Source organism: Bufo bufo, chromosome 8, assembly GCF_905171765.1.
Source record: "Bufo bufo chromosome 8, aBufBuf1.1, whole genome shotgun sequence".
Taxonomy (NCBI): Eukaryota; Metazoa; Chordata; class Amphibia; order Anura; family Bufonidae; genus Bufo; species Bufo bufo.
The window spans coordinates 165,946,821-165,966,800 of NC_053396.1; the positions used below are offsets into that span (position 1 = coordinate 165,946,821).

The following is a 19,980-nucleotide window of genomic DNA, read 5'->3' on the forward strand; positions in this document are numbered from 1 at the left end:
AAAGTGCAGGTGAACTTCCACTAATGTATTACATGACTATGTTCTCTAATGAATTCTTATTACTTTCTAGATGCTGTTGCGGTCCAGTAATCATTCTGCTGGGCTGTGAGGTAGTCAGGTTTCCTATAGTTTTGTCTTCACACCCTAATATCCTATGTTTGTTTCTGTTGACAGAAATGACATGTAATAAATCGCACCTGGTATTCTGTTTTTTTGCAGGACATCTAGGGCAAAATGCTTACATCTTGTACATGTAGTTATGTTACTGGAACCCTCACACTTTGTTTTGGAGTGATACTCATATATGACAAAATATATACTATAATGAATTACTATCCATGCAATTTCTACAAATATTCGTTTAACAAATCCACACCATAGAGGCGTTGTCTGTGATTTTATATTGATGAACCTTAGGGACCCCCATTGAATAGGAGGACGTTGCCACGGCCCCTTTCTTATCTTTAGGTCAAGCCATCAATGTCATAAAGAAGCACTTCTACAAAAGTTTTATTTTCTGACCTGTTAGAAGGGTACATGATGTAAACTGTAGTGAAGGTAATTTTTAGAGATGAGCGAATTTCCGCTTAGGAAATTCGTTCACACTTCGTTTGTTGGTAAAAGGTGAATTGCGTTATGGATTCTGTTACCACGGGCCATAACGCAATTCTATGACTGAATGCATACCTGAATGCCTTTAGAGGCATTCCGTTATTCATTCCGTCATAATAGAAGTCTATGGGATGCATAACGGATCCGTCCCGTTTCCATTATGCAGGGGAGGACAAATAAATTGTGAACGTATTTCAAAATATGAAATTCGCTCATCTCTAGTAATTTTCTTACCAGTGACTGTATTCGAGTTATAACTTCCCTTCTGATACTCAGCTGTGCCATGTGACCAACACTCTGGCTATCCAAATAACACAGCATTTTATGTGTGGACAGGAAGCCCGTTTCTCTCTGTATTCCTATGGGAGCGTCAATGTCTGTCTCATAGGAATGAATAGAAAAACTGATGTCCTGGTCACATGACACAGCTGAGGATCAGAAGGGAGGTCATAACTCACAAATACAGTCACTGGTAAGACCTTTACTACAGTTAATATCATTTACTAAGTCGGGGGAAAAATTTTTTGTGGGAGTGCTTCTTTAAACGCTGTGTACGCCTCTGGGGGCAATGTTTTATGATTGCATTCTACTCATTTTGGGCTAAAAAACATTTTTTCCATTGGTCTTTGTTAAAAATAATGAGCTGTTCTGTCACAAAGGGTTAACTGTTTGTCTAGCTGTGTGAATTGTCATTTTTTTGTTCACTTTATGCAAGTCATCTAATAACCCTTATCTCTAATTTACTAAAAGGTCATTAACACTTATTTAAAGTGGTTGTCCAAGTTATATTTATTGATGACCTATCCTCAGGATAGGTCATCAATATCAGATCGGCTGGATTCTGACATGAAGCACCCCAGCCGATCAGCTGTTTGAAGAGAAGGCGCGTGCCTACGCTTCACGGTTTACCTTCTAGCTGTTGCTTCTTCAGCGGTGAGCAGGTGTAATTACATCCAAGCCATCCCTTTCATTTCAATGGTACGGATCACTCCTATATAGGAGCGATCCGTACCATTGAAATGAATGGGACGGCTTGGGTGTAATTGCACCTGCTCACCGCTGCAGAAGCAACAGCTAGAAGGTAAACAGTGAAGGGTAGGCAGCGGTGGCACGGCACGCGCCTTCTCTTCAAACAGCTGATCGGCTGGGGTGCTTCGTGTCAGACCCCAGCCGATCTGATATTGATGACCTATCCTGAGGATAGGTCATCAATAAATATAACTTTGCCAACCCCTTTAAGCCATATTCCTATCAGCTAAGGGTACTTTCACACTAGCGTTTTTCTTTTCCGGCATAGTTCTGTCCTAGGGGCCCAATACCGGAAAAAAAACTGTTCAGTTTTATCCCCATGCATTCTGAATGGAGAGCGTTCCATTCAGGATGTCTCCAGTTCAGTCTTTTTGACTGATCAGGCAAAAGATAAAACCGTAGCATGCTGTGGTTTATCTCTGGCCAAAATAAACTGAAGACTTGCCTGAATGCCGGCTCTTTTTTCCATAAGAATGTATTAGTGCCGGATCCGGCATTCAAAATGCCGGATCTGTCCTTCCGGTCTACGCATGCGCAGACCGAAAAAAAAAAAGGTTAAAAATAAATGCCGGATCCGTTTTGCCGGAAGACACGGGAAAGACGGATTCGGCATTTTATTACATTTTTCAGACTGATCAGGATCCTGATCAGTCTAACAGATGCCATCAGTTGGCACTCTGCCACAAGTGGGAAAGTAGCCTTAGATAAGAACTGAGCTATAGTAAGTGTTTATAAGGTCACAGATGAGGAGCCCTCAGCTGAGCTGCCTTACAGAGCAGAGTGAACATTCAGATCCTGCTACTAGAGAAACTCAAGGCTGTACAGAGGCAGGGGTTCAACATTTTTAATAAAGACCAATTGAAGTCATGATGTTTAGCTCAAAATCAGTACAATGCAATACTTTTAAAAAAAATTGCTCACAAAGGTGTACATAGCTTTTAAGTCATGTCTTCAGCCATATCTTAAGACCCCTTTACACTGGCTGAGCATCAGGCATATAATGGCTACCAAGTGTTCTTAGGGACGCTCGTTAACCTTGATCAGCTGGTGTAAAGGTGCCGCTGATTACTTTTTCGCTCATTCATTGGGTAATATGATTGTTTGCGCAGTCACCTAGATCATTAATTGTCGGCTGTCTAAACAGCACTCTGCTGCTGGCAAGCAATGATTCTGTATGAGGAAGAGTGATGGCATTAGCGATTGTTCCTCCCCATACTGCATGTAAATGCTGCAGGCTCCTTCACTGATGAGCAGACTTTTTTTCCAGGAAGGAATGCTTTTTTTCCAGACAATCATCTGCTCTACCTAGAAGTGTAAAGGTGGTGAGTTGGTTACACCTGGGAATCTCCGTAATCTGCGGATTGAATCTTAAAGTTCCTGGATGTTACAACCGCACCAATCATACATTGATGGCTTATCCTAATCCTAGACTATCAGTCGAAATGAAAGAAACCCCTCTTAATTAGGAGTCTCGGATTTATTGGATATATAGAAAGATGCACACTTATTTGCTGTATTCACTGTAACCAGATGCTTAGTGAAGGTATCGCCTCTCCTGGTGTGAGGTTTATCCCGCTGCTATAATGATGGCTTTCTACATTACAGAGGTGTCTAAGCTCAGTACATTGCGAAAAAAAAGCCTGTGGCTGCCTCAGAGGGGCAAAATGCAAATTGTCGAGTACAATTGATATACAAGTTGGCAACAGGGTAGGGGATAATTAAGCCTGCATAATGTGACATGTTTTCCCTCATTAATTACCTTAACTCTTTAATCTTGTTAATCTTTCTTCTATTTACGAGAGATTGATTTGTTTCTTTAGCAGCTGATAAACCAGTAGCTCATCCTCTCACAATTGGTTATTGCTATGAAGATCATTATAAATACTTTCACATCCCTGCACTGTTTTGTTTCAGACAGATGTATGGAGCTTTTTTGCCTCGTTAAAGGGCATCTGTCAGCAGATTTGTACCTATGAATCTGGCTGACCTGTTACATGTGCGCTTGGCAGCTGAAGGCATCCGTGTTGGTCCCATGTTCATATGTGCCCGCATTAATGAGAAAAATAATTATTTAATATATGCTAATGAGACCTCTAGGAACAACAGGGGCGTTGCCATTACACCTAGAGGCTCTGCTCTCTTTGCAACTGCTGCACCCTCTGCCCTTTTACAGGACCAGGTATGATGGAGTATACACTGCCTGGCCCTGTCATCAAAGTGCAGAGGGCGGTGTAGTTGCAGTGAGAGCAGAGCCTCTAGGTGTAATGGCAACACCCCCGTTGCTCCTAGAGGCTTATTTGCATATATTAAAACATCATTTTACTTAGCAATGCGGGCACATATGAACATGGGACCAACACTAATGCCTTCAGCTGCCAAGCGCACATGTAACAGGTCAGCCAGTTTTATAGGGACAAATCTGCTGATAGATTCCCTTTAAACTGGACACCAGTTCCCAAAGACTGTGTCTGGCTTCTTGTCCATGGCTTTATGGAGAACCCGTCACCATATTTTCTCCTACGCCATAAACCTAGTGGGGCATGCAGGTCCTCTAGATCAGTATTTCTCCACTCGATTCCTCAAGTACCCCAGAGCATATCCTATAGGGAGTAGACGTGTGGCGGATCCTGGTGAACTGAAAATAATAGTATGCAGCACCATGGTAATCCTGGAAACATAACCAGTTGTGGATTTTTTTTCGGGGGGGTGGGAGAGGGCTGGGGTATAGAACTGCTGCTCAAGGCAGTGCTACAGGCTAAAGTTCTGTATGGAGGAGCGGCCAAACTTGTGCTCCAGCATCTTCTCTGCTGACAAACGTAAATACTTCAAGGAGTCTTCAGTATTGTTGTTGTATGCTTACAAACATGTAAATGGCTCCTGTTTGGACATTGATGAAGGTTGAATGCCTCTAGTTTCTCGTGCCGATGTATCTTATTCCGAGATATGTAAAGGTCACTGTGCAAGTGCTTTATGAAAGCTGACTGACATTGAGGAGACGTGATGACAAAATGTTGACATTGATTTTTCTTTTCCTACGTTTATTTTGCCTAAGTGTGCATTTTGTGTCTTTTTAGGTTACCCTGGAGAACTGCGTTGAGGTTGGACGCATTGCGAACACTTACAATCTCTCTGAAGTCGATAAATACGTCAATAACTTTATCCTGAAAAACCTCCCGCCCTTATTAACTACGGGGGAGTTTGTGAAACTCCCATTTGATCGTCTCGCCTTTGTTCTTTCTAGTAATAGCCTTAAACAGTGCTCCGAGCTTGAACTGTTCAAGGCCGCGTGCCGCTGGTTACGCTACGAAGAGTCCCGTATGGAATGTGCTGCAAAACTAATGAAGAACATTCGATTTCCTCTTATGACACCGCAAGACCTTATAAACCACGTGCAGACAGTGGACTTCATGAGGACTGACAACACGTGCGTGAATTTACTTCTGGAAGCTAGCAATTACCAAATGATGCCGTACATGCAGCCGGTTATGCAGTCGGAAAGAACTGCCATTCGCTCAGACAACACTCATTTGGTGACATTGGGGGGAGTTTTAAGACAACAGCTGGTGGTGAGCAAAGAACTGCGGATGTATGACGAAAAGGCCCATGAGTGGAAAACTTTGGCTCCAATGGATGCTCCCCGGTACCAACATGGAATAGCAGTCATTGGCAATTTTCTGTACGTAGTCGGCGGCCAAAGCAATTATGACACGAAGGGGAAAACTGCCGTGGACACAGTTTTTAGATTTGACCCCCGATACAATAAATGGATGCAAGTGGCATCTCTAAATGAAAAGCGTACCTTTTTCCACCTAAGTGCCCTCAAAGGTCATCTGTATGCAGTTGGTGGTCGAAATGCAGCCGGAGAACTTGGTGAGATTTCTTTTCTTAATTCATTTATACAGGTCCGCACAATTCTTTGACGTAATGCGCCTGACCCATACAGTGCCCTATGGACTTATTAACTTCTGATGGAGTTGGTTGAGGCTTTTGTCATTTTAAAGGCAGGAATAACTCTGCACGCTGCGCTATTGCCATCAAAGGTGACAAAGTATAATGGGAAGGCAAAACACAAATGTGAACATAGCCTAACAGCTTAGAAATGAATTGAGCACGATGTTTTCATCTGCTATACAGACAGACGCTCCATTACATGGCAAGGTGTGATTGAAAGGTATATGTACAGTGTCCAAGATTGAGTGGCAGCCCACAGCGCGTTCAGAAAGTGACGACTGTGAGCGATTTCCTGGCACACACCTTTGTGCTGCTGGGTGACATTAAGAAGGCAACGGCACTCGCTCCCCTTTCCTGCCCTCCATTGACCAGGTGGCTGTCTTCAACCCCCCGGGGCAACACTTCTTAAAATAATGTTCTGTAACTTTCCGAAGAGTCTTGTGGCTGGCACGGTCATACTGGTCCTGTAGCTGGCACTCTGAAGGGTTCTCTTGCTGTCACTCTTATGGAGCTTTTGTGGATGTCACTGTCATACTGGTCTTGTCGCAGGCACTGTTGTTGGGGCTCTGTAGCATGCGCTTTATTTTTAGTTAGTTTAGTTCATAGATTACATGGGGACAGACAATTATAGGACATTGTGGTGAAATGAATGTTTTAATTTTTTACTGTTGCCAATTTATGGTGGTATTCCTCAGTTTACTGTCAGTTTAGTTCCAGCCTTTTTGTTACCCTGTCACTTTTCCAGAAAATATTGAGACATTGGGTGCCCTTTGAAAGGTTTGTCACCTCTGTTTTAGGTAAATGCACCCCCTCAGTTGACCACTGATGCACCAGTCAGAAAACTGTTGGTATCTCTTGCATGCTACCTAGAAAACAGTTTTATGATTACTATAGGTATTAGTAATGTATTATTTTTACGCTCCAATATGTGCAGCAAGGACAGACTAAGGGCAGCCCTGGACATGGACCCCACCATACACGTGCCCACTCGGCTGAGCATGCACACGTCCTGAATGGAGAAGTGGTGAGAGCCACTACCACACTCCTCCGGTAGCTCTCATCTCCCCAAGAACAAAAGGATTGGGCATGTTAAATTCTGAGTTCTGTTATGTGAGCAGAATTATGGGGGCGGCCATCTTGTTTGAGCTGTTCTTACCAGCATTTAGAGAGATGCTTTACAGCAGTCACCATAGACCACAGACATAATGGACAGGAGGGGACCCCATTGACGTCTATGGGAGAGTTTTCTAGACCTGGTCTGTGACCTGTATAAGGAAAGAGAAGATAAGGTTTGCCTGCAATTTATAATGAGATGACTGCTAAAAAGTGATCTGTACAGATCAGGAAGTGGTTCCTATTAGGCGTAGTGGCCAGTGTGAAAACTGCAGTATTTTCGGATTTTTTTTTTTTTTTTTTTACATAGTGACATGGAAAGTAAAAAAAAAAATTTAAAAAATGTTTAAAGAAGCACACAAATATTTTTACCAGTGACCGTGTTTGAGTCATAACCTCCTGTCTGATCCTCAACGGTGTCATGTGACCAGCAATCACTTTCCAAGTAACACAGCATCTTATGTGTGGACAGCAATGAATAGAGAAGTAACTGACTTCCTGTTCTGTGTCAGTTGGAGTTCAGAGAGTTGGTCACATGATGCAGCTGAGGATCAGAAGGGAGGTTGTAACTCACCAATACAGTCACTAGTAAATAAAAAATACCTTCATTAAAGATTACATCATGTACCTTTCTATCAGGTCAGAATATACATATTTTTGGGTGTGCTACTTTAACATAAAAACATGTTGGAAACAATAGGTCATTTTCTGATGACACACTCCCTTTAAGTCATTGCAGGGGTGTGGAATTCCTATCGCCCGACGCCCGGGACATGCAGTTCCTGGCGCCGGGCAAGTAGTTTGAACAGTTGTTTAGCCCTGTGCGGGCAAGTAGCAGGGACATATCGGTTGGGCAGTAATAGGAGCGGTCATATGCTTGCCGCGAGCTGACCGCTCCTACATCTATGTCAGCCTGCCCCTGCATCGTGGGCTCAGTTCAGTCACAGCACACAATAGCAGAGACGCTGGCAGCAGGGAGGGGAGGGACTCGGGAGGAGTGTAATCTGATCCTAGAGTGGAAGCTGGTTTCTGCCAGCCCCTCCCCTCCCCGCCCACCAACCAATCAGAGCTGAGGCAAGGCAAGCACTAGCAGCTCTGAGCCGTCTGTACAGGGAGTTAGAATAGAAATGAATCAAATGAGTCACAAGTTAAAAGAATCTAAAGATCCGACTCAGTTAGTGACTCATTCGATTCATTAAGTTAAAAGAGCCGTGAGTCAGAGGCTAGAACAGGTTACACTGAGTCAGAGGCTAGAACAGGTTATTACACTGAGGCTGTGGGCCAGTGGCGTCTCTAGCTTTCAAATTTTGGGGGGGCACACTGGGGGCCAGGACAAAAGTAGGGGGGGCAGCTATAGCAACGATACATTTACACAAGTACGCTTAGAAATGCTGCGATACTTTACCCAATACCTAAAACCGCAACAGGAAAGAAAGGTCCTGCTGTCTGTGGTTTAACCACCTCAGCCCCCAGGGCTTAAACACCCTGAAAGACCAGGCCACTTTTTACACTTCTGACCTACACTACTTTCACCGTTTATTGATCGGTCATGCAACTTACCACCCAAATGAATTTTACCTCCTTTTCTTCTCACTAATAGAGCTTTCATTTGGTGGTATTTCATTGCTGCTGACATTTTTACTTTTTTTGTTATTAATCGAAATTTAACGATTTTTTTGCAAAAAAATGACATTTTTCACTTTCAGTTGTAAAATTTTGCAAAAAAAATGAGATCCATATATAAATTTTGCTCTAAATTTATTGTTCTACATGTCTGATAAAAAAAAAATGTTTGGGTAAAAAAAAAAATGGTTTGGGTAAAAGTTATAGCGTTTACAAACTATGGTACAAAAATGTGAATTTCCGCTTTTTGAAGCAGCTCTGACTTTCTGAGCACCTGTCATGTTTCCTGAGGTTCTACAATGCCCAGACAGTACAAACACCTCAAATGACCCCATTTCGGAAAGTAGACACCCTAAGGTATTCGCTGATGGGCATAGTGAGTTCATAGAACTTTTTATTTTTTGTCACAAGTTAGCGGAAAATGTTTTTTTTTTTTTATTTATTTTTTTCTTACAAAGTCTCATATTCCACTAACTTGTGACAAAAAATAAATAGTTCTATGAACTCACTATGCCCATCACGAAATACCTTGGGGTCTCTTCTTTCCAAAATGGGGTCACTTGTGGGGTAGTTATACTGCCCTGGCATTCTAGGGGCCCAAATGTGTGGTAAGGAGTTTGAAATCAAATTCTGTAAAAAATGACCTGTGAAATCCGAAAGGTGCTCTTTGGAATATGGGCCCCTTTGCCCACCTAGGCTGCAAAAAAGTGTCACACATCTGGTATCTCTGTATTCAGGAGAAGTTGAGGAATGTGTTTTGGGGTGTCTTTTTACATATACCCATGCTGGGTGAGATAAATATCTTGGTCAAATGCCAACTTTGTATACAAAAATGGGAAAAGTTGTCTTTTTCCAAGATATTTCTCTCACCCAGCATGGGTATATGTAAAATGACACCCCAAAACACATTCCCCAACTTCTCCTGAGTACGGAGATACCAGATGTGTGACACTTTTTTGCAGCCTAGGTGGGCAAAGGGGCCCATATTCCAAAGAGCACCTTTCGGATTTCACTGGTCATTTTTTACAGAATTTGATTTCAAACTCCTTACCACACATTTGGGCCCCTAGAATGCCAGGGCAGTATAACTACCCCACAAGTGACCCCATTTTGGAAAGAAGACACCCCAAGGTATTCGCTGATGGGCATAGTGAGTTCATGGAAGTTTTTTATTTTTTGTCACAAGTTAGTGGAATATGAGACTTTGTAAGAAAAAAATAAATAAAATAAAAAATAATCATTTTCCACTAACTTGTGACAAAAAATAAAAAATTCGAGGAACTCGCCATGCCCCTCACGGAATACCTTGGGGTGTCTTCTTTCCAAAATGGGGTCACTTGTGGGGTAGTTATACTGCCCTGGCATTTTCCAGGGGCCCTAATGTGTGGTAAGTAGGTAAATGACCTGTGAAATCCGAAAGGTGCTCTTTGGAATGTGGGCCCCTTTGCCCACCTAGGCTGCAAAAAAGTGTCACACATCTGGTATCGCCGTACTCGGGAGAAGTTGGGCAATGTGTTTTGGGGTGTCATTTTACATATACCCATGCTGGGTGAGATAAATATCTTGGTCAAATGCCAACTTTGTATAAAAAAATGGGAAAAGTTGTCTTTTGCCAAGATATTTATCTCACCCAGCATGGGTATATGTAAAATGACACCCCAAAACACATTCCCCAACTTCTCCTGAGTACGGCGATACCAGATGTGTGACACTTTTTTTGCAGCCTAAATGCGCAAAGGGGCCCACATTCCTTTTTATGAGGGCATTTTTAGACATTTGGATCCCAGACTTCTTTTCACGCTTTAGGGCCCCTAGAATGCCAGGGCAGTATAAATACCCCACATGTGACCCCATTTTGGAAAGAAGACACCCCAAGGTATTCAATGAGGGGCATGGCGAGTTCATAGAAATTATTTTTTTTTGGCACAAGTTAGCGGAAATTGATTTTATTTATTTTTTTCTCACAAAGTCTCCCTTTCCGCTAACTTGGGACAAAAATTTCAATCTTTCATGGACTCAATATGCCCCTCACGGAATACCTGGGGGTGTCTTCTTTCCGAAATGGGGTCACATGTGGGGTATTTATACTGCCCTGGCATTCTAGGGGCCCTAAAGCGTGAGAAGAAGTCTGGAATATAAATGTCTAAAAATTTTTACGCATTTGGATTCCGTGAGGGGTATGGTGAGTTCATGTGAGATTTAATTTTTTGACGCAAGTTAGTGGAATATGAGACTTTGTAAGAAAAAAAAAAATAATTTCCGCTAACTTGGGCCAAAAAAATGTCTGAATGGAGCCTGACAGGGGGGTGATCAATGACAGGGGGGTGATCAGAGAGTCTATATGGGGTGATCACCAGTCATTGATCACGCCCCTGTAAGGCTCCATTCAGACGTCCGTGTGCGTTTTGCGGATCCGATCCATCTATCAGTGGATCCGTAAAAATCATGCGGACATCTGAATGGAGCTTTACAGGGGGGGTGATCAATGACAGGGGGGTAATCAATGACAGGGGGGTGATCAGGGAGTCTATATGGGGTAATCACCACAGTCATTGATCATGCCCCTGTAAGGCTCCATTCAGACGTCCGTGTGCGTTTTGCGGATCCGATCCATCTATCAGTGGATACGTAAAAATCATGCGGACGTCTGAATGGAGCTTTTACAGGGGGGTGATCAATGACAGGGGGGTGATCAGGGAGTCTATATGGGGTGATCACCACAGTCATTGATCATGCCCCTGTAAGGCTCCATTCAGACGTCCGTGTGCGTTTTGCGGATCCGATCCATCTATCAGTGGATCCGTAAAAATCATGCGGACGTCTGAATGGAGCTTTACAGGGGTGTGATCAATGACAGGGGGGTGATCAGGGAGTCTATATGGGGTGATCAGGGGTGATCAAGGGTGAATAAGGGGTTAATAAGTGACGGGGGGGGGGGGTGTAGTGTAGTGTGGTGCAACATATTACTGAGCTACCTGTGTCCTCTGGTGGTCGATCCAAACAAAGGGGACCACCAGAGGACCAGGTAGCAGGTATATTAGACGCTGTTATCAAAACAGCGTCTAATATACCTGTTAGGGGTTAAAAAAAAATCACATCTCCAGCCTGCCAGCGAACGATTGCCGCTGGCAGGCTGGAGATCCACTTTCTTACCTTCCGTTCCTGTGAGCGCGCGCGCGTTCACAGGAAATCTCGGCCATCGCGAGAGGACGCGCCGGCGCGTCCACTCGGAATGAATCAACCACCTCCAGGACGCGTCTGTGCGTACAGCGGTCCGGAGGTGGTTAAAAAAATATATTAAAAAATCACTTAGATTTCAACATGTCCTAGCTGCCTGTGGATGACACTTTTATAGGGAGCGGGATCTGTGGATAACACTGCTATGGGGGGGGGGATCTGTGGATGCCACATACCGTATATAGCATCTTATGCTATATGTGTCATCCACAGATCCACCCCATGACAGTGTCATCCCCATTTCCCCCTCCATAACAGTGTCATCCACAGATCTCCCTCCCTGCCTCTCACAGGAGTGTACATTTGACATTTCTAAACTGTAATCCATATCCTGCAGTAACTTAAACTTTAAATCAGGATTAAGCGGCCGCTCATCTCTACTAGTACCTTAACCTTACACCACTCGGCTACAGTAGCTTCGGTAACAGGGCCAGGCTACAGTCTACAGACACTGCCTGTTAGTTGTTACCGAGCGAGTGCCGATTTCTGCAGGTCAGAGCATACGGATTACAGTATAGAAGAAATGTACACTCCAGTCCAGACCAGTGGCGGATCCAGAGCCTGGTCTCGGGAGGGCCACTTCCAGAATATTTTCTGTCCGCCGCCACAGAACAAGGGTGCTTATAGAACTATGAAAACTTACAATTACTTGGCTTGACCCTTGGGGATCTCGGACACCACTTCAACACTTTGGCCGGGGGCTCGGCGGAGCTGATGTTGTGTTTCATCCTAATGAGAAAGATTTCATAATAAGGATTTGGAGAAGGGGCAGAGGGATAGCAGAGCAGGGAGAGGCTGGTGCTGCTACTAGGGGGTCCTACCATGGAGAGTAATAAAGCCCACCATAATGCCCCCCCAGTAGAAATAATTCTCCTTATAATGTGACAGTGCAAAAAATACCCCCTTGTAATGCCCCTAATTGAGCTAATGTCTCCCATAATGTGCCAGTATAAAATACCCCTATATAGTGCCCCCAGTAAATGCCCCCATAGTGCTCCTCTCCCCCCTTCCTCCTAGTGCCCCCCACAATGTACCAGTATAAAATGCCCCATATATCGTGCCCCAGTAGATGCCCTCAGTGTCCCCTATAATTTGCAAGTATAAAATACCCCTTCTTAGTGCCCCCCGTAGATGACCCTATAGTACTCCTCTCCCACCTTCCCCATAGTACCCACCATGTGTCCCAGTATAAAATTCTACTGTACAGAGCCCCCCATATAAAATACTTCTTCTTTGTGGCCTCAGTAGATGCCCCTATAGTGCCCACCAATAATATGCCAGTAATAAGTGTCCCCAATAACGTACCAGTAACACGAGCCCCCCAATGTGCCAGTAATAAGAGCCCAGCCCCCATCACGTGCCAGTAATAAGAGCCCCCCAATGTTCCAGTAATAAGCCCCCATCACGTGCCAGTAATAAGCCCCCATCACGTGCCAGTAATAAGCCCCCATCACGTGCCAGTAATAAGCCCCCATCACGTGCCAGTAATAAGCCCCCATCACGTGCCAGTAACAAGCCCCCATCACGTGCCAGTAACAAGCCCCCATCACGTGCCAGTAACAAGCCCCCATCACGTGCCAGTAACAAGCCCCCATCACGTGCCAGTAACAAGCCCCCATCACGTGCCAGTAACAAGCCCCCATCACGTGCCAGTAACAAGCCCCCATCACGTGCCAGTAACAAGCCCCCCATCACGTGCCAGTAACAAGCCCCCCATCACGTGCCAGTAACAAGCCCCCCATCACGTGCCAGTAACAAGCCCCCCAGCACGTGCCAGTAACAAGCCCCCCATCACGTGCCAGTAACAAGCCCCCCATCACGTGCCAGTAACAAGCCCCCCATCACGTGCCAGTAACAAGCCCCCCATCACGTGCCAGTAACAAGCCCCCCATCACGTGCCAGTAATAAGCCCCCCATCATGTGCCAGTAATAAGCCCCCCATCATGTGCCAGTAATAAGCCCCCCATCATGTGCCAGTAATAAGCCCCCCATCATGTGCCAGTAATAAGCCCCCCATCATGTGCCAGTAATAAGCCCCCCATCATGTGCCAGTAATAAGCCCCCCATCATGTGCCAGTAATAAGCCCCCCATCATGTGCCAGTAATAGTGGGGGAAATAATTATTTGACCCCTCGCTGATTTTGTAAGTTTGTCCAATGACAAAGAAATGAAAAGTCTCAGAACAGTATCATTTCAATGGTAGGTTTATTGTAACAGTGGCAGATAGCACATCAAAAGGAAAATCGAAAAAATAACTTTAAATAAAAGATAGCAACTGATTTGCATTTCATTGAGTGAAATAAGTATTTGAACCCCTACCAACCATTAAGAGTTCTGGCTCCCACAGAGTGGTTAGACACTTCTACTCAATTAGTCACCCTCATTAAGGACACCTGTCTTAACTAGTCACCTGTATAAAAGACACCTGTCCACAGAATCAATCAATCAAGCAGACTCCAAACTCTCCAACATGGGAAAGACCAAAGAGCTGTCCAAGGATGTCAGAGACAAAATTGTAGACCTGCACAAGGCTGGAATGGGCTACAAAACCATTAGCAAGAAGCTGGGAGAGAAGGTGACAACTGTTGGTGCGATTGTTCGAAAATGGAAGGAGCACAAAATGACCATCAATCGACCTCGCTCTGGGGCTCCACGCAAGATCTCACCTCGTGGGGTGTCAATGGTTCTGAGAAAGGTGAAAAAGCATCCTAGAACTACACGGGAGGAGTTAGTTAATGACCTCAAATTAGCAGGGACCACAGTCACCAAGAAAACCATTGGAAACACATTACACCGCAATGGATTAAAATCCTGCAGGGCTCGCAAGGTCCCCCTGCTCAGGAAGGCACATGTGCAGGCCCGTCTGAATTTTGCCAATGAACACCTGAATGATTCAGAGAGTGACTGGGAGAAGGTGCTGTGGTCTGATGAGACCAAAATAGAGCTCTTTGGCATTAACTCAACTCGCTGTGTTTGGAGGATGAAAAATGCTGCCTATGACCCCCAAAACACCGTCCCCACCGTCAAGCATGGGGGTGGAAACATTTTGCTTTGGGGGTGTTTTTCAGCTAAGGGCACAGGACAACTTATTCGCATAAACGGGAAAATGGACGGAGCCATGTATCGTGAAATCCTGAGCGACAACCTCCTTCCCTCTGCCAGGAAACTGAAAATGGGTCGTGGATGGGTGTTCCAGCACGACAATGACCCAAAACATACAGCAAAGGCAACAAAGGAGTGGCTCAAGAAGAAGCACATTAAGGTCATGGAGTGGCCTAGTCAGTCTCCGGACCTTAATCCAATCGAAAACCTATGGAGGGAGCTCAAGCTCAGAGTTGCACAGAGACAGCCTCGAAACCTTAGGGATTTAGAGATGATCTGCAAAGAGGAGTGGACCAACATTCCTCCTAAAATGTGCGCAAACTTGGTCATCAATTACAAGAAACGTTTGACCTCTGTGCTTGCAAACAAGGGTTTTTCCACCAAGTATTAAGTCTTTTTTTGTTAGAGGGTTCAAATACTTATTTCACTCAATGAAATGCAAATCAGTTGCTATCTTTTATTTAAAGTTATTTTTTCGATTTTCCTTTTGATGTGCTATCTGTTACAATAAACCTACCATTGAAATGATACTGTTCTGAGACTTTTCATTTCTTTGTCATTGGACAAACTTACAAAATCAGTGAGGGGTCAAATAATTATTTCCCCCACTGTAAGCCCCCCATCATGTGCCAGTAATAAGCCCCCATCATGTGCCAGTAATAAGCCCCCCCAATGTGTCAATAATAAGAGCCCCCCAATGCTCCTGTAAAACTATTGTAAAAAAAAACCAAAAAACACTTAGGCTGGGTTCAGACCTGAGCGTCTTTGATATGCGCGTTTAACGCGCGTTTTTGACGCGCGTTTTTTGCAATAGTAAACGCGCGTTTGACGCGCGTTTGTGTGATTGACTGCAATGTCCTATGGCCACAAACGCGCGTCAAAACGCCCCAAAGAAGCTCAAGTACTTGTTTGAGCGTAGGGCGTTTTACAGCGCGTTTTTCAGCGCTGTAAAACGCTCAAGTGAGAACCAGGGCCATAGGGAAGCATTGGTTTTCATGTGTTGAGCGTTTTACAGCGCGTTTGAACGTGCTGTAAAACGCTCAAGTGTGAACCCAGCCTTATACTTACCTCCATGTCGGCGATGCGATGCAGCCTCTTCCGGCCCTCAGTGTAAACTGTTCTAATGACTCATTGTTCTTTTAACTCAAAGAATCGAATGAGTCTCTAACTAAGTCGGATCTTTAGATGACTCATTCGATTCTTAGAGTCCCTCCTGTACAGTGTGTGACTCAGAGCTGCTGGCCTGAGCTCTGATTGGTTGCAGGCCGAGGTGGGCGGGGCTGGCTTCCACTCTAGGATCAGATTACACTCCTCCCTGCTGCCAGCGTCTCTCTGCTCTGCTATCTTACTCAGCTGTTCACATCGATCGGCTCAGTCAGAGGAATCAACTCATCAAACCGTACATCACTAATCTCCCTGTGCCCGACTGCGGCGGCTCACTTTGGGGGCCATTTTAGTTGGGGGGGCACAGCATGATGTAGGGGGGGCCGTGGCCCCCTCTGGCCCCCCCCCCCTTAGCGACGCCATTGCTGTGGGCTGATGCTTTTGTTGCAGCAGTGATAAGGTTAAGGGACAGGAGCAGAGAGATAAGAGAAGTGACAGATGACATACAGTTTAGATTACAGGGTAAATTAACCCTTTAGGATCAAATTGGCTTCTCAGGAGATATATATGTTATATGTTCTGGAATGTGTTGGATAACACTGACAGCATTATGTCAGTGTTATCCAATAGATTCCAGAACTGTAAGGGTTACATAGCATCATAAATCAGTATAATGCTATGTGACCCCAGTCAGCGCTTGCAGGTCAGGCCGGGAGCTGTGATGTGGACAGGCTCCGGGAGGAACGCTCATCTGCAGGGGTGTCAGAAATAAAGGTTGTGCTGTCTGTCTTCTGAGGCTCTGGCCCTGCCTGCAATCTGCACTGCACGTGGCACTTGATAAACTATAATGTCTCCCTCTTGCCCCCATACAGTATAACGTCATCTTGGGGCTGCCCTAGTGCCCCATACAGTATAACGTCACCAAGCGGCTGCCCCCGCACAGTATAACGCCACCCTGTGGCCCCCGCCCCCATACAATATAACGTCTCCTTGTGGCCCCCGCCCCCATACAATATAACGTCTCCTTGTGCCCCCCGCCCCCATACAGTATAACGTCTCCTTGTGGCCCTGCCCCCATACAGCATAAGGTCTCCTTGTGGCCCTGCCCCCATACAGCATAAGGTCTCCTTGTGGCCCTGCCCCCATACAGCATAAGGTCTCCTTGTGGCCCCCGTCCCATACAGCATAACATCTCCTTGTGGCCCCCGTCCCATACAGCATAACATCTCCTTGTGGCCCCCACCCCCATACAGTATAACGTTAGTATAAGTTCAGGACAAGTAGATGGTCATGAGGGACAAGTAGATTGAGCCCCCACTTTAGTCCTTCGACAAGTAGTTTTTTTAAAAAATTTCCACACCCCTGCATTGGCTTGATGTAACTGGTAAAGTGACATTGTTTTATTTTAGTCATATTCCTATTATGCATACAGATAGGCTGCAGCCTATGTCTGTCTATGTACCAGTAGGTCATGATCATTTTGTTATTACTGTTTTATTTTATTTTTTATGGATAATGGGTATGACACCCATACATCTCTCTATACGTCTGATTCCATAAGATACATGCCATGACATATCTCTGAGAATAAAAGAATCATATATATGTTCTGTAGTAGGGGGTGCATGGATTCTGAATGCTGGATCCAAACGCAAAATATACATTAGCAGACTTCTTTAAATGCTAAGACAGTGACTATATGGAGATTATACTGCTATATTCACACTATATATTAACATTTTAAGTGTGGGCCCATCTGCCCTGTCAAGGCAACATTATCAGATGGCACCCCTACACACCCTATACTAGTAGGCTTACCTCTTTGGGACTAAAGGTGGATTTACACGGCCCAATTTCGTGCCCACTATTCCCGATATTCTGCCTGTGTGAAGGTGCCGCAGATCACCCGATCAACAAGTGAAACGCTCGTTCATCGGTTGAAATGATTGGAGGTATGGACACCTCAATCACTGTTCCCGGACAACAGATCGTGCTGTCTAAACAGCTCTCTACAGCCCAGGAGCAATGATTTTGTGTTGAGTGATTGCTCGTCCTCATACAGTGATGGTGATCTCTTCCTTCCCGACAATCGCCTTCTCCTCTGAGCATGTAAATGCGTCTTAAAGGCCATGTGTACCTTTGGGCGCAATTTTTTTATTATTGCATTGTACTCATTTTGAGCTAAAGAATTTTTTCAACGGGTCTTTATTAAAAAAAAATAATTAACTGTCTTTGTTCAGCCTTGAGTTTATCTAGTAGCAGGATCTGAACTTTCTCTCTGTTCCGTCAGGCATCTCGCCTGACGGGCTTCTGATCTTTGTCGGGGATAAAATAAAAATTCTATCATCTCTAAAAAAAAATTGTGTGAAACACCAAGACTCTCTTTATATTCACTAACATGCAAAACCAACCTAAGGCCACGTCCACATCACTGCTCGTTATTTCCGGTGATCTGGCGGCCCCTTAGAGAAAATAACGGAAGCCAACGGAGCCGAGTAAAAAACATTCGTATTACGGCCATCTGAAAGCAGGTCAGTTTCACACGAGCATAGTACAGGATAATGCTAGCTAACTTAATGCACACTGTGCCCAACAACCGAACAGACATTGCTTTATCAGATAGGAGTAGTTGTATATCCTCAACATGATGTTCTTATTCCAAATTATATTGAATGTAAGCAACAAATAAAACTAGCCTTTGGCAACTTATTTTAAATGTTATAAATCCAGGTTGGTATATGGCAGCTGTACCTGAGAAGTCAGCAGAATGGGGCTGAGGGCTGCAGTGCTATGTCTGCACCTGCCTATTGATTTATGGGCCTTTGTGTTGGATTGTGCACGTTGCTTCATCCTTCATTATCCCCTCAAGCTACAGCCATGCTTCTGAAGCAGTTTTCTTTATTCTAGCAAAGCAGCGTCCTGCTCTGAATTGATTTTAAGGAAAACTTTCCTGGCAAATAATGTATTATAGTTTGTCGTTTTTGTACACCCAAGGGGTCCTATTACTGTTCACGGGTACTGGAAGTTCTCCTGAAATATTCAGTCTAGTTTGCCATTGGAGACGGCTGAGTTTACTATTGACGCAATGCGTGATCGTTGGGTCCCATAAATGACTCCTTCCTTATGTGCTGGAGAGGTCAGATATATGACTGCCGACATTTACTTTATTCATTTCCTCCTTTTATCAGTAACTAGCAGAAGGACCCGGCTTCGCACGGGTATATTTCATCTATTACAATTAATGTTTGTGTGTGTGTGTTGTTAAGAAATCAACAGTATCCACTATAACAGTGACTTCTGCAGTACTCCGGTCCGGTTTTAGGGTAGACAGTCCGACTTTCAGACTCCCTGTCCACAGGGATGTCCTTTTGAACAGCTCACTCTCAGACAGCAGCACTGAGCTGCAGGGAGAAAGTCACCCTCCCTCCCACCCCTGCAGCTGACAGAAGTTGATTTTTACCTTCATTTTTCAATCCCCATTGGCTGCGGAGTGGGAGGGGGCGTGGCTTAGTGCGACCAGGGGCAGGGTGTTAAAGTCCATCTTTTGAGGGTGGCCTGAATGGCCACCCTACCTGCCCCTGAACTGCGACCTCCACAGCACTCTGCTCTCTTAACAATGTCATCCACAGCACCCTGCCCTTTTTAAAGCTGACCTACAGCAGTGAAGAAAAATCACCTTTTTATATATTAGATTACAGAGATTATGTGAAACTTGCAGTGGGGAGGGATGAGCAGGTCAATTCCTGTTTAGAGCCCCAGGACGTAGTATTAAAGGGGTTGTGCCAAGTCTTGACGTTATCCCCTATTCAGAAGGTGGGTGGGGGTCTGATCGCTGGGATAGAGGATAACTTAAAAACTTGGCACAACCCTTTTAATATCACATGACTAATTCCTTATTTATTCAATGGTCTGAAGGATGGGGAAATGTAAGGAGTAGCAGAACTTCTTTTTTTTTTTTTCACCTTTTACATAGTCCCATAGCTAAATATATGTAATATATTTAATTTCCCTTTTTGATCGTTTTTACTGGTGAAATAATCGCCCAATCTCCCTTTTCTGCTATCATGCTGTCCCCGCCAGATTTCCCGTCCACGGTCTGTTTCCATGGACTGTTTGTCTTCGTTTTCTGGGAGACTGAAGAGGAGTTTGTTTGTGTGGGCAGTGTCTGCACAGCTCTTGTGCTCCCTGTGCTCTCCTCGTCTCACTCCC

At 44.7% G+C, this 19,980-nt stretch overlaps 1 protein-coding gene across 8 annotated transcripts in view; it reads left to right on the top strand.

Annotated features, from left to right (window-relative positions):
* The window catches only part of KLHL13 (kelch like family member 13), a 101,824-nt gene that overhangs the window by 56,163 nt on the left and 25,681 nt on the right, over positions 1-19,980 (top strand). For all 8 annotated transcript variants that reach the window (XM_040442575.1, XM_040442574.1, XM_040442573.1 and 5 more), the window contains one exon: positions 4,716-5,511. In XM_040442575.1, coding sequence (XP_040298509.1) covers positions 4,716-5,511 — 796 coding nt within the window. The remainder of the gene's footprint in view (positions 1-4,715; positions 5,512-19,980) is intronic.